The sequence below is a fragment of the Thamnophis sirtalis genome, unplaced genomic scaffold (genome assembly GCF_051295495.1).
Source record: "Thamnophis sirtalis isolate CommonGarterSnake01/CBP01778 unplaced genomic scaffold, rThaSir2_p1.2 scaffold_5, whole genome shotgun sequence".
NCBI lineage: Eukaryota > Metazoa > Chordata > Lepidosauria > Squamata > Natricidae > Thamnophis > Thamnophis sirtalis.
The window spans coordinates 34,784,465-34,798,080 of NW_028261385.1; the positions used below are offsets into that span (position 1 = coordinate 34,784,465).

Genomic DNA, 13,616 nt, shown 5'->3' on the forward strand with positions numbered 1-13,616 from the left:
AGTAGAATATACTTTAATGTACTTGGTACAATATTAGTAGTAATGAGTTAAATATGAATATGGAAAATATAATTTGTGAATGAAATCCTCATTATTGAAATGAATTCTCATTCAGAAAAAAAATAAATTCTGTATTATTCCTCTTGTTTTCCTATTTTCCTTACATTTTATAGTAATCTTAACATTTTGGTTTACTTTATTGAGTAACCATAAATTACTGGGAGTATTTGGCAGTATGTGTATGTCAAGTTGATCTTGCTATATGAGTCAGGATATGTGATGCAGCTGGGAATACTATGCATGTTGTTTTAAATTCCACGAAGGAAGGGAAAATGTACATGTTCCGTGTTTCCCCGAAAATAAGACAGGGTCTTATTTTCTTTTCACCCACAAAATATGGCTTGGGCCTTATTATCAGGGGAGGGCTTATTGTTTTGGGGCTGGCGGCTGCTCCCTTGTGAGCGGATTCCTGAAGAGCCTCAGGGGTGAAGCAGCCATGAGGTGACCATGCTCATGAGCAGCTGCCCGGCAAACCCCCTCTCCAGCCGGGCAGAGCGCCATTCACTGACCTAAGGAGTATTCCTAAGGCGCCAAGCCACGTGGTGCTCTCCCTGCTCCCCCAGCTCCCGCGGCTTGGCACATTCGGGATACTCCCTAGGTCAGTGCATGGAGCTCTGGCCAGCTGGAGAGGGTGGTTGCGCGAGCGCCTGTTCTGTCCCCAGTTCGCATGCCTCCCAGCCTCATCATGCCCTGGCCCAGCTCTCCCTGCATGGCCAGGGCACCACCGCCGCTGCGCTCCGAGCATAACTTCTTCTCTGGCTTCCGAACTCGGCTTCTGATTCTTCCAGCAGAGGCCGCTCTAGAAGTGCGCTCTATGATTGTGAGCCTTATGGTAGATGGATTATACTATTAATATAAACTAAAGTCCAATATATGTTAATAAATATAGTAGTCATAAATCAGGATGTGCATAGCTCTTTCCTTCTTACATATTTGACTTAATTAGAAATAATTGGAAACCTCTTACATAAAGTATGTATTTTTTGTTGATGTTTTACTGACTTATTTTTTCCAGTTTATTTTTGCTGCTGTTGGCAAAGGCATCTATGTATATAACCTTCAGATGAAGCGTGTGATTGCCTTCCAGAAGACTGCTCATGATTCCAATATCCTGCATATTACCAATGTTCCCAACAGGTGCAATTTACATACATTTCATACATTTTTTACTTTCAGCAAGATGATCAGGAACATGCTTAATATTTATGCATTTTCTCTCTTAAACTTTCTTTACATTGAATCCTATCATAGTCTGTGTGCAGGCAACCTAATCTTTAGCCCAAACAACCTCTTTTTAAATGTAAGCTATTTTTTTTTTAAAAAAAGTATTAACAAAGAAACAAAAATCTCGGATCTGGTAGAATCCCTAGATTTTATTCTTTGAGATAGCATAGCTCCACAGTATAGCTCCAGAGAGGACAAGCAAAACCTATCATAGAAATCTTCCACATACATGTTTTTCCCTTCTCCATTCTGGTTTAAATTGGATGATCACATTTGTGATGAAACCACTTGTTTTAGCCTTAATTGTATGTGTTTTTTCTAAACTTGATTGGCTGTAAGCTGCCTATACTTGATAAAACAGAAAATTGTGTAAGTAAATTGATAAAAGCAATTCTAGAGATAAATGCTACTTTTTAAAAATTAGTGTCAACTGATTTTGTAGAGTTGTGCAAATACTCTTCTTCACAACTATTTGATTTATTCTTATAGAAAATTAATATCTTGTTCAGAAGATGGTAGTGTTCGTATGTGGGAATTACATGAAAAGCAACATCTTACAGCTGAACCTGTTCCATCAGGTCTGTATACAAAAAAATAAGATTAATTGCATAAAAATGAGTGATCAGCCATAGCTTATCTACTTTAGAATCCCATTTATAATAGTAAAGATGTACTTCTGTCCTTTTATTATTAGTAGTATTTGTGAAAATTTTGAAAGCAAAGCAGATCCAATATTTTGTTTTATTTTAGGAAAAAAGTAAAATGTATATATTGCCTTTAGTAGAAAAGTACACATGTTCTCTAAATGGAACAATGTTTCTCAACTTAAAAATTACATTTAATTCTAGAGCCATTTATGGGTAAAGTAGAATTATTCCTTCTGAATAAGAAACTTTGCCATATTATAGCCTTGAATAAAAATAGGTTACAATAGGATGTGATGGTGCGGCTTTTCTCATAGATTGTCTCAGAATGGCAAGAATACATTTTATCCCATTAAATTTAATGACTAGCTAAATGAATTAGAGATATGGTTGTTTCAGCCAAAAAGTCATATACCAATTTTGAAGAAAAGGTACATTTGTGTATTGCTATATGGAGAATAAGTGGTTCTGTTTATAATCATGATAGCACTCTTCCAATATCTAAGGGGCTGGCACAAAGAAGAGGGGGCCAACCTATCCTAAAGCGCCTGAAGGTAGTACAAGAATAAATGGATGGAAACTAATCAAGGAGAGAACTAACCTAGAACCAAATAGACAATTAGAACATTTAATCAGTGGAATGACTTGCCTCCAGAAGTTATAAATGCTCCAATGTTAGTGCCTCAGTCCGTCCCTGGAGAAAACGGCTCCAGGGCGGCACCTGGGCACAACAATCAAGGGGGGTCACCCACGAAGCTAATCCTAGAAAGAACTTGAGGACACGAGATCTCTCTGGGTGAAATGACAACTTTATTATGTAGCAAAGCTGAATATATAAACTTTCATACGCAAATGAGGTTTTCAAACATTGCAAATGTCATTGGTTACAAATTATGCATCTGGACCAATAACAGAATTGATAACTGCGTGCTTCCTAAGTTTCACGTGTACCCTATTTAGCGTTTTCAAGCAAGTACAAAACAAGCAGACAGGTGTCAAGAACAATTTGTGGTCGGCTACATCCGTCCTGTGGGGCTAGATGTGCATCCGCTAGATGTGCAGACTCTGCAAGTCCTACCTAGCTACCTGTAGAAAGTTTGCTGCCAGGTGCGGCCTAGCAAAAGGCCTGCTAACAGCAAGATACAGCGAAGGCATGAGAGGAAAAGCATTCTCAGAGTAATAGGATAGCAACATCTCCTCCTTTTTTTTTATTATCTTTTTGTCAAAAAGACTCTTCCTCTTCATCTACCAGGGCTAATCACAGCATTCTACACATAAACCAATAAAAAATCACATCATGGCAAAGGGGGAATAAACAGTTACAGCACAGCATAGGGGGGAGAAAGGGCATGTGTGGGAGTTGCTGGCTCACATAGTTCATGTTACATGAGTTTACATAATGAGTCCTGGCCGTTTAGGCCGGAAGGATGCTTCTGGTGCGATGTTTTTGCATCCCTGTGTATGTGTGTTTCAGACAGCAGAAACTGCCCTGCACACACACACACACGGAATGAATTCCAACACTGTTTTTGTTAAAAGGCAGCGTCTCCCTCTTCATCGCTGGGCATGCGGAAGGGATCTTTCCCCATGAAGGGGTTGACTGTTCATGTAACTCCATGTGGTTGACAATGTGAATATTCTTCTGTGGAACCAAGCTAGAGTATATTCTTACACATAGTGAATAAAGAGGGTACACATTGAATACAGCAACACAACAGTATCAGCAAAGCAACAAGGGTTATAACGGTCTTGGAAACATTTCCCAACCAGTTAAAATTTGGTAACCAAGAGGTCATCCAATCCCACCAGGAGTCCAAGGCTTTGTATGTTTGTCCAACTGTTTGAACGGTATCATGTAATTTTTCCACACTGGTTTCAATTTGTCCGGACTGGTTCAAATAATGACAACAGGTAGCATTCAACCAAACACATAGTAGGGGGATCTGCGGCGAAAGACAGGGCAGCCGGTCAGGGGAGTGGAGGGTGGAGGGTGCTCTGCTCTGTGTTCCAGGTCAGAGACAGAGACAGCCTCAAGCTGTGGTTCCTGTTGGTTGGTCATGGTCAGGCTGCTTTTGTGTTTGTGTAGGTGGTTGTATAGGTGGTTTCGGCAAATATGGTCTTACGTGCCGTCCTGGGATCCAAAGAACTTTGTATTGCAGCGTAGTTCCTTTCGCAGGTCAGCAGGTCAGCAGGTCCAAGTCAGGCAAGCAGCGATAGTAGACAGGTGGACGGGAGGTGTCTGCAGTAGATGGAGCTGCAAAATGACGAGTCGCTGCCGAGGATGGTGGGCTGCCGGTGTGTTGCACTGCTGGGAGGCCAGGGGGCATTTTCCCCTATTGCCAATATATCTGCCCAGGGCATGTTTTAATGTCTGGTTGGCGCGCTCAGCCAACGCCTGACCCTGGCTGTTATAAGGAATGCCAAATTTCTCTTTTGGGCGTCCCAGCGATGCAAAGGTCTGAATCGAATGATTAATAACATGTTTGGTGGCTTCACCCCTTTGGGGGGATGCCATAATGTAGCCTGAACACGTATCAATGGAAACATGTAAATATTTCCAAGGAGCAAATGGAGGAACATGCATTTGCCAAATTTGCAACACTCTGTCCCTCAGGGATTAACTCCCATAGGGAGAGGGTTTGCCTGCTGGCTACAGGTGGGGCATAGTTGAATAATTGCTGATGCCTCATTTGCAGTAATGCCAAATGGTTTTATGAGCGCTTTTTTATTCTGGTGAAAGTAAGAGTGGCTATCCCAAGGTGTGATAGCAGAACAAACATTGACATGGGGTGGGGGGGCTGATGCCGCAGCGTCAGCAACATCATTGCCCTCCTGGAGAGGCCCAGGGAAGGGCTGACTTCAGATATGGGAGACATGGAAAAAATAACAGCGAGAGGAGACAAGACCTTGTAAAGTGAGAAACAGAGACAAAAGTTGTGAATCAAGAGATAAGACTCACACAAAGAAGTTATAATCTGAGTCACATAAAGACTAGCAAGAATTAAGTTAAACGGTTGTTTGTCAAATAACTGAAAGGCCAAGATGGAAGTGGCCAATTCATCTCTTTGAGCAGATTTTTGTGGCTCTGTGAGCTGGGTGTGCCATGTACCATCCTCCTGCCAGGCACATGCTCCCATCGGCAAAGACAGTTATAGCGTCTTTGATAGAAAAAAGCTGTTGAAGGAGGCTTCCACTGGAGCGGAAGGGCTTTTGTAATTAGGGCTGCAAAAAGGGTGGGTATCTGAGAAATAGTGGACAAGTGTCTGAGATTTTTCAGCACTCTAAAAGGGAGGGCTTCATAGACGGGAGCAGCGCCCGTTATGTCAACGGGAAAAGCAGAAAGAAGTTCCAGATCATCTGGGGTGAGAGAAGGATCGGCCCGGGCAGAAGCCAAACCACGAGCCACAGCACTGCCAGCCATAGTAGGGAGAGAGAGAGAGGAAGCAAAATAAACGCCGGCAGGATCAGAAGAAGGAGGGGGAGGTGATGTGAGCGAAATGTCAGAAACAGAAGGAGAGGGAGGGGGGGAAACAGAGGGAGAGGAGACAGACGGAACAAAACTTGAAGGGCGATCTAAATAAGGAGGTGGGGGAGTAAGATCAGGGGGTTCTATGGGAAAAACAGGAGAAGGATCAGAATGATGAAGTCTAAGAGCAGCAAGTATGACCTTCCAAGTCAGGAGCATCGGAGTAGGAGCACGAGGTTCCTGATGGAGATATGTGCCTATTTTCACCCATGGTCCAGGTTTAAGGGAGCCATGGTGAGGATAGGAGGGGCAGTTTTGCCAAATGTGTATTAACAGTTGGCGTAATTCAGATTTGGTAGGAAAGACAAATTTCTTTGTTAATTGACTTTTAGAAGCTCTGAGAATCTGGCCAAGTTCTTTAACATGAGCAATCTGCTCCTTAGACAGACCCGCCCCCATACTTACGAAAGATCAGTCGTTTCCACGAACGACGACAAGTGCGCGGGTAAGCGATGGGGTCTCAGGCACGCGGCGGCGAGGCTGCGTCGGTCCGGCGGAAAAAATCACGTCGGGGTCACCACTTGTTAGTGCCTCAGTCCGTCCCTGGAGGAAACGGCTCCAGGGCGGCACCTGGGCACAACAATCAAGGGGGGTCACCCACGAAGCTAATCCTAGAAAGAACTTGAGGACACGAGATCTCTCTGGGTGAAATGACAACTTTATTATGTAGCAAAGCTGAATATATAAACTTTCATACGCAAATGAGGTTTTCAAACATTGCAAATGTCATTGGTTACAAATTATGCATCTGGACCAATAACAGAATTGATAACTGCGTGCTTCCTAAGTTTCACGTGTACCCTATTTAGCGTTTTCAAGCAAGTACAAAACAAGCAGACAGGTGTCAAGAACAATTTGTGGTCGGCTACATCCGTCCTGTGTGGCTAGATGTGCATCCGCTAGATGTGCAGACTCTGCAAGTCCTACCTAGCTACCTGTAGAAAGTTTGCTGCCAGGTGCGGCCTAGCAAAAGGCCTGCTAACAGCAAGATACAGCGAAGGCATGAGAGGAAAAGCATTCTCAGAGTAATAGGATAGCAACACTCCAACACTGAAAGTTTTTAAAAAAGAGATTGGATAACCATTTGTATGAAATGGTATAGGATCTTCTAATTGTGCTGTATTTGGACTAGAAGGCCTCCAAGGTCGTTTACAATTCTGTTTTTCTATTTTTCTGTTAAAAGTAGTCAAAAATCAATCTATTTAAAAGTGCCAATGCAAGTTGTTACTGGAACTTTCAAGCAAGTTCTTTAGTTCCAAAAATGTCCCATATTAGTGAGGCACTGGTATCCAGATATACCATAAATGTGCCTAATTTCCAGCTACGCATTTAACTATGCCTTTCAGATAGCTCCTTATTTAGAAATAATAATAATATTAGCAAATATCAGGTTGTTTTAACAAGCTAGGTTAAATGCTAGCCGAGGTGGCGCAGTGGTTAGGGTGCAGTACTGCAGGCCACTTCAGCTGACTGTTATCTGCAGTTCAGCGGTTCAAATCTCACCGGCTCAAGGTTGACTCAGCCTTCCATCCTTCCGAGGTGGGTGAAATGAGGACCCAGACTGTGGGGGCAATATGCTGACTCTGTAAACCGCTTAGAGAGGGCTGAAAGCCCTGTGAAGCGGTATATAAGTCTAACTGCTATTGCTATTGCTTTTTCCTCACTGGCTGAAACATAGATTTGAGTGGAATACCATTTGCAAGAAGACTTTGCCATTGCACTAACGAAGTGGTGAAGTTAGTGAAAATTAATCTGGCCTTTACAAAAAAAACAAGTCAAGGTTTATGTAGTAAGTAAAAGTTTATATAAAAACTAAGGTTGATATAACTATAATTATATAGGTACAAATATATAGGCTGAGGTAACTATAATTACCTCAGGCTCTTGCCCTGAAGTTATGACATGGCTCTTCAGAAGGCTCTGCCTATTGAACTAAGGACACAGATAGTAAATTAAAGTACAATGGCTGGATTATCTTAACTACATTTTTATTCATTTATTGTGGCTGCATATATTATGGCTCAAAAATGTATATTGTTTAATATAAATAGTTGGCATTATTTTTAATTGATTTCATTCAACATTGGGTCTATTGTTCATAATAAATGTTAGCATTTAATTATTCAGCTTATTCTAAACTATGTGATCTGAATTAGACATTTTTGTTCTTACATATAACATGATTATGATTACATAATATTTTGAAGTGAAATGTATTCTTCAGTGACTGACAACTCACTCTATACATAGGCAATAGCAAGAATGGATGCAAATAAAAGAAGTAATGCAACAAAGTTTATAATTATCAGATTTTGAGTGTGAACAGAACAGAACAATGTTTGGGGCTAGACAAACAACTCATTTTTTAAAAAACCTTTTCTTTATATTCCAGGTTTTTTCAATATCTGGGGATTTGGCAGGACAAGCAAACAAGCAAATCACACAGCTAAAAAGGCACCAGAGTGTGCTACTATTTTTTCCCTTGACCTAACTGGGGATCTGATTGGACACTCGGCAGCTGTACAGGTTTGTTGGATCTAGAACGGCAGATAACAGAAGTTGCTTTTGTATGGGGGCTACTTTTTAAGATAACTCTTACCTTGGCTTTGGTTGTCTTATACTTGGGGATTTTTTTTTAGTCCTAAGAACATTTTATCTTATACCTGCATTGGTGTAGGAAACATGTTTGATAGCTATGTGTTCTGACCCCCCGGTCTGTGAATAAACCAGAACACAGGCTTGGCTGTTTGCCACTGTTCAATGACTGAGATAATGAATCCTTTGGCTGAGGGCCCAGGCAACTCACGTTCAATAGAGTAGCTCTGCAACAACCCAGATAGTTCAAACGAAGCAACGTAGATAGTCCAAACGAACAGACATGACTAGAATACATAGATAGATTTTCTTAACTACTAATTCAAACTGTTGTTTCCTGCAAATGTCCCCTCCCAACGCCTCACCTATAGTCTCTCTTGGGAGGGGCCAATCAACCACCACCTGTGCTTAATCATCTGTGAGTCTGCCTACGGAGTTGCTGCTTCCATTTGTCAGCCCTTCTCAATCTAGCATCAGGGACAAACTGCCTTTGATCCTCCCCACTGCTCCATGCCTCAGGCGCCTCCTGGTGGCCAACCAGCCTCTCTGGTCCCTGCTCTGAGTCTGAACCCTGCCCAGGGTCCTCCACATCGCCCAGGGCAGACTTGTATGGTTCCTCGCTATCCGAGTCCATCAGCAGCTCAATCGGATCCTGCTGGGCCACAACAGCTATGTATGAAATTACATGATCATGTTTAAAATGCAGTATTGCAGGGCAACTCAGCCACAGCCTGGAGTTCAATCCTGACTCAGGTTGACTCAGGCTTCCATCTTTCCAAGGTCAGTAAAATGAGGGCCCAGATTGTAAACATTGTAAACTGCTTAGAGAGAGCTGTAAAGTACTATGAAGCGGTATATAAGTTAAGTGCTACGGTTTTGCTATCATGGCAAAATGAACATGTTTAAAAGGTTCTCCTAAAACTGTGATGGGGAAATATACAATATGCTTGCACAGTCATTTCTGTCTAAAGGGTCTATGAAGTGAATCTTTAAAAATGATTTCTCAAGAATTTCTTTTATTTAGTGGGAATACTGGTAGTCCTCAAATTATGACCACAATTGAGGCCAAAATTTCTCTTCTTAAGTGAGATATTTGTTAATTGAGTTTTGCCCCATTTTACGACCTTTCTTGCTACAGTTGTTAAGTGAATTACTGCAGTTGATAAGTTGGTAAGCCAGTTGTTAAGTGAATCCGGCTTCCCCTTTGACTTTGCTTGTCAGAAGGTTGTAAAAAAGTGATCACATGACCCCAGGACACTGCAAGGGCCCTAAATATGAACCAGTTGCAGAGTTGGTATTCAGCAGGTTCTGATCAGTTCTGGAGAACTGGTAGCAGAAATTTTGAGTAATTCGGAGAACCAGTAAATACCATCTCTGACTGCCCCCCCCCCCATCTATTCTCTGCCTCCCGAGTCCCAGCTGATCAGGAGGAAATGGGGATTTTGCAGCAACCTTCCCCTGGAGTGGGGAGAGAATGGAGATTTTACAGTATCCTTCCCTTGCCACACCCACCAAGCCACGCCCACAGAACCGATAGTAATTTTTTTTGAATCCCATCACTGACCAGTTGTCAAGTTTCTGAATTTTGATCACATGATCATGGAATGCTGCAAAGGTCATAACTGTAACAAAATGGACATAAATCACTTCAGTGCTATTGTAACCTTGAATGGTCATTAAACAAGGACTACCTGTATAACAAAACTCACTTTTTCTAACTTTTAACAAAACTCTCCTATTTATACCCACAGTGTCACTTTGTGGATTGATATCAACCTATCTTGATATCAAGCTATTTGTCTATATTTAGTTACACTGAAATTTGCTATATGTTGATTTATTTGATATTCTGCTTGCCTAGAATTCTCAAGATACTAAATTATTACTATTCTTTGCATTTTATTTAACACTTTATTGTTAAATGATGCTTTTATCATGCACATTTAGTATATTTGAACTAAAAACTACATATAGATTTAATCAAAATAGAAACAATAATTTCACACAATGCTATTTACATAACATTCATATACCAAAGATAGAATAAATATATACCATTGTCTTTTTCACATAAAGACGTGGGCATACTGTTGTAATTTGATGGCGTTTAGGTAATTTGGCAGCTACTTCATATGACATTTTGGATTAATTTCATAAAAAATGTGAAGACCTATTATGATAGGAGAATGTTTGTACAGTATCTTGTACAATGACGCTACAAACCTCATGCAGTGTAATCAAGCCTATCTCAAATCACTTTTTAGATCTTGACCTTTATGTTCACTTTTCAAATTACCATTTTATGATTTATAGATTTAAATTCTTTTTTTTACCATTGCTAGTTTGCTTGGATGTTCTGAAGATAAATCTTGAGCATGTTCATTACTATTCATTATTTTACTACTATTGTAAAGAACATGTACAATTTTGTAAAAATACTTCTTTGACTAGTTTTATTTAATAGGAATGTTTCTGACATCTGATAGTTGACTACATTATTTTGATGATTTTTAATTGCAGATGTTCCTTTATTTTGGTGAGCATGGCATAGCAACATGCTCTGCTGATCACCTTATTATTCTATGGAAAGATGGAGAACAAGAGTCAAGACTGCGCAGCTTAATATTATTTCATAAGTTGGAACAAATTGAAGATTTGCGCTTAAGGTCTGAGATGAAATAATGTATAAACTACAAATAGGCTATTTATATTAAATATTTAAAATAAATGGGTATAATTTTATGTTTGTTTTAAAAAATATATTTAAGGGGTGTTTTTTCTTACTGAATTTGCCATAAATTTAGATAATTGGGCATTGGTGCTTACCTAACACGTCCTTTCTCAGGACGGTGGAGACAGCAGCCATGCATGGGTTAACTCCATCAGTATCCAATAGGACTGAGTGTACAAAATGTGACATCATAGCTCCCGAGGTAGCTCCTCCTGCTTTTGACAAAGTTGAGTAGAATGAGTGTTGGTGCTTAGCTGATACGCCCTTTCTCAGGATGGTGGAGACAGCAGCCATCCCCACCCTGATGCTTCGTGTGGACCTAGCCTCAATATATAGTCAATAGGAGAGAGGACACTCTATCTAGATCACATACAGCACAGCAGTCTACTACTCAACTTCGTCAAAAGTGGGACGAATGTGGGGTCCAGCTGGAGAATGAATGTATCTGACTGAAACACACAGATTGTCTCTGATAGAAAGGATCGCCAATTCCGAGATTCGCCTCGCTAAAGTGACCGTGACTAGAAAGGTCACCTTCAGTGGGAGATGTAGCAAAATTGACCTCAAGGGTTCGAATGGAGGTTTGGTGAGAAAGTCGAGGACCCTAACAAAATCGCACGTAGGGAATCTATGTGTAACAGGAGGGCTGAAGTTGGTCTCGCCCTTGTACATGTGGGTGCAAGGATAGTGGTTAGGAAGGACGGAGGGTGAGGACTGACGAGAGGGCCACTACGTGGCATCTGAGCGTGTTTGGTGAAAGTCCCTTATCTTGTCCAAATTGTAAGAATTTGAGGATGTTGGCGATGGAAGCCCTGAGAGGAACAATGTCCCTTTGATTGCACCAGGTTTAAAGGTCAACCAAGTGGCATCATAAATCTTATTAATGGAGGGGCATCGAGATGCCTGGATTGTCTGAATAACCTTATCAGATAGGCTTGCAGCTCTTAAGGCCACCCGCTCAATCTCCAGGCGGTTAGTCGCAACATTGAAGGTTGGGATGGTGGATTGACCCCTGATGGAGAAGTGGTTTTGACAATGGGAGTCGCCACGATGGGCCCACTGATAAGTTCACCAAGTCTGTGAACCAAGGCCGGAGCGTCCAGTGGAGGACAAGGAGTAGAAGTTCCGCCTCCTCCTCTAGTATCTTGCGTATGACCCTCTGGATCAGTGGGAAGGGAGGGAAGGCGTATAGGAGCCCAGGGCGCCATCTGCACCACTGTGCATCTGTTCCTTCTGACCCTGGTGTCGCTTAACACGTGCAATACCTCGACGGTTGTTGAACTACGTGGTGAAGAGGTCTAGTACTGGAACTCTGTACCTTCTGGTCAGCTGCGTGAAGATGCGACTGTTCAGGCTCCACTCCGCAGGATTTATCAGCGTGCGACTCAGCCAGTCCGCCCGTGTGTTCCCTGTGCCTGAAATATGCTCTGCACAAACGGAGAGTAGGTTGGTCTCTGCCCAAAGTCTCATGCGAAAGGCTGACTCCATGAGCGAGACAGCCCTTGGCGATTGACATGCGCTTTCGCAGTTGTATTGACCGTTAGAATCAGAATGTGGATGTTGCGCACTGAAAGTGAAGAAGGGCGAGATGGATGGCCCTCAACTCCAGCCAATTTATGCTGTGAGTTTGGTCGGTGTGGGACCACAGACCCTGGGCCACCTGAGAGTTCAGGTGAGCACCCCACCTGCTCAGGCTAGCATTGGTCGTGAACGTGAGACGCTGGGGTTCCCTGAAGAGAGACCCCTGGGCAATGGTTGGGAACACCCAGCACTCCAGTGGTTTGACCATTTCTGGAGTCATTCTTACTTTTACAGAGGAGCAGCTGCTTGGTCTTTTGATAGCTTTTTTAGAAGGTACCTCGAGCACCTTGAACAGCTCTGATCTGACATTGTAGAGACGTTTGTCCAGGGTGTTTGGGAGAGGGCCTGTACCTGGGGATACCCACTGATTCTGGACCACATCAAGGAATAGCCTGGGTGAAGGTATCATGTCCTTCTCCACCTTGGAGAAGAGGGGGTCTGTGGTGTCAGTCTTGTTAGGATCAGCTCCCTGGGATGACTTAGGAGCGGGAATACCAGGTATCTTCTTAGCCTTAAAGAGAAGAGAGTGAAAAATAAGCAGGTTACGGAGGCCCACAAAAGTAGGTGGGTCTGCCACCAACAGATCCGAGTCCCTAGTTGGACATTCCTCCTCTCCAAAGACTAATGGCTGGGTAGACAAGCCAGGAATCTCACACGACAAAGAGGCGGAACTGTCTCTGCCCCTGCAATGCTTGCTGGAACCGGAAGAAGTCCTGTGTAGAGTAGAATGGGAAGAAGATTTATGCTGGAGGCCTGCCGCAATGCCTCTTTCGATGGCATCTGATATGATGGTTGCCATATCGGGGGTATATGAGTGAGACTGGAATGGAGGGCTCCCAGAATCTTGGGATAAGAGGTCTGGTTCCGGAGTAGGGCTCTGATCCTCCCCAGACCCATCCTCACTGATTTTAAATTCCACTAGGCCCCTAGCGACCTCCGGGTGAAGAGGAAAAGCAGGAGGGGAAAAGGCCTCATCAGAATCTGAAGATAAGATGACTGGGGGACTAGCCTCAAGCACCCTTTGGGACTGGAAAGTATGAAGGGAAACTCTGTTCTTTGATTTGTCCTTTGATTTGTCCTTGGCCGCCTTTGAGGGGCCCTGGCCAGACCATCGGCCTCCCCAGCTGAGGCCTTACGGAAAGAAGCCAGCTTGGATACCTTAGCTGGATGCCCAGTGGAAGAGGGATCGGGGGCTGCCCGTTTCTTTGAAGCCCTGGTCCCAGATGGGCCTGCTGTGGGGCTTGGAGATCTAACT

The 13,616-nt window shown here is 42.7% G+C and overlaps 1 protein-coding gene across 2 annotated transcripts in view; it reads left to right on the forward strand.

Annotated features, from left to right (window-relative positions):
• The window catches only part of WDR41 (WD repeat domain 41), a 58,537-nt gene that overhangs the window by 15,436 nt on the left and 29,485 nt on the right, over window positions 1–13,616 (forward strand). The window contains exons 10-13 of one of the 2 annotated variants that reach the window (XM_087715615.1): window positions 1,076–1,197; window positions 1,774–1,862; window positions 7,847–7,980; window positions 10,570–10,715. In XM_087715615.1, coding sequence (XP_087571741.1) covers window positions 1,076–1,197; window positions 1,774–1,862; window positions 7,847–7,980; window positions 10,570–10,715 — 491 coding nt within the window. The remainder of the gene's footprint in view (window positions 1–1,075; window positions 1,198–1,773; window positions 1,863–7,846; window positions 7,981–10,569; window positions 10,716–13,616) is intronic. The other variant, XM_014053670.2, reaches the window with a different exon arrangement.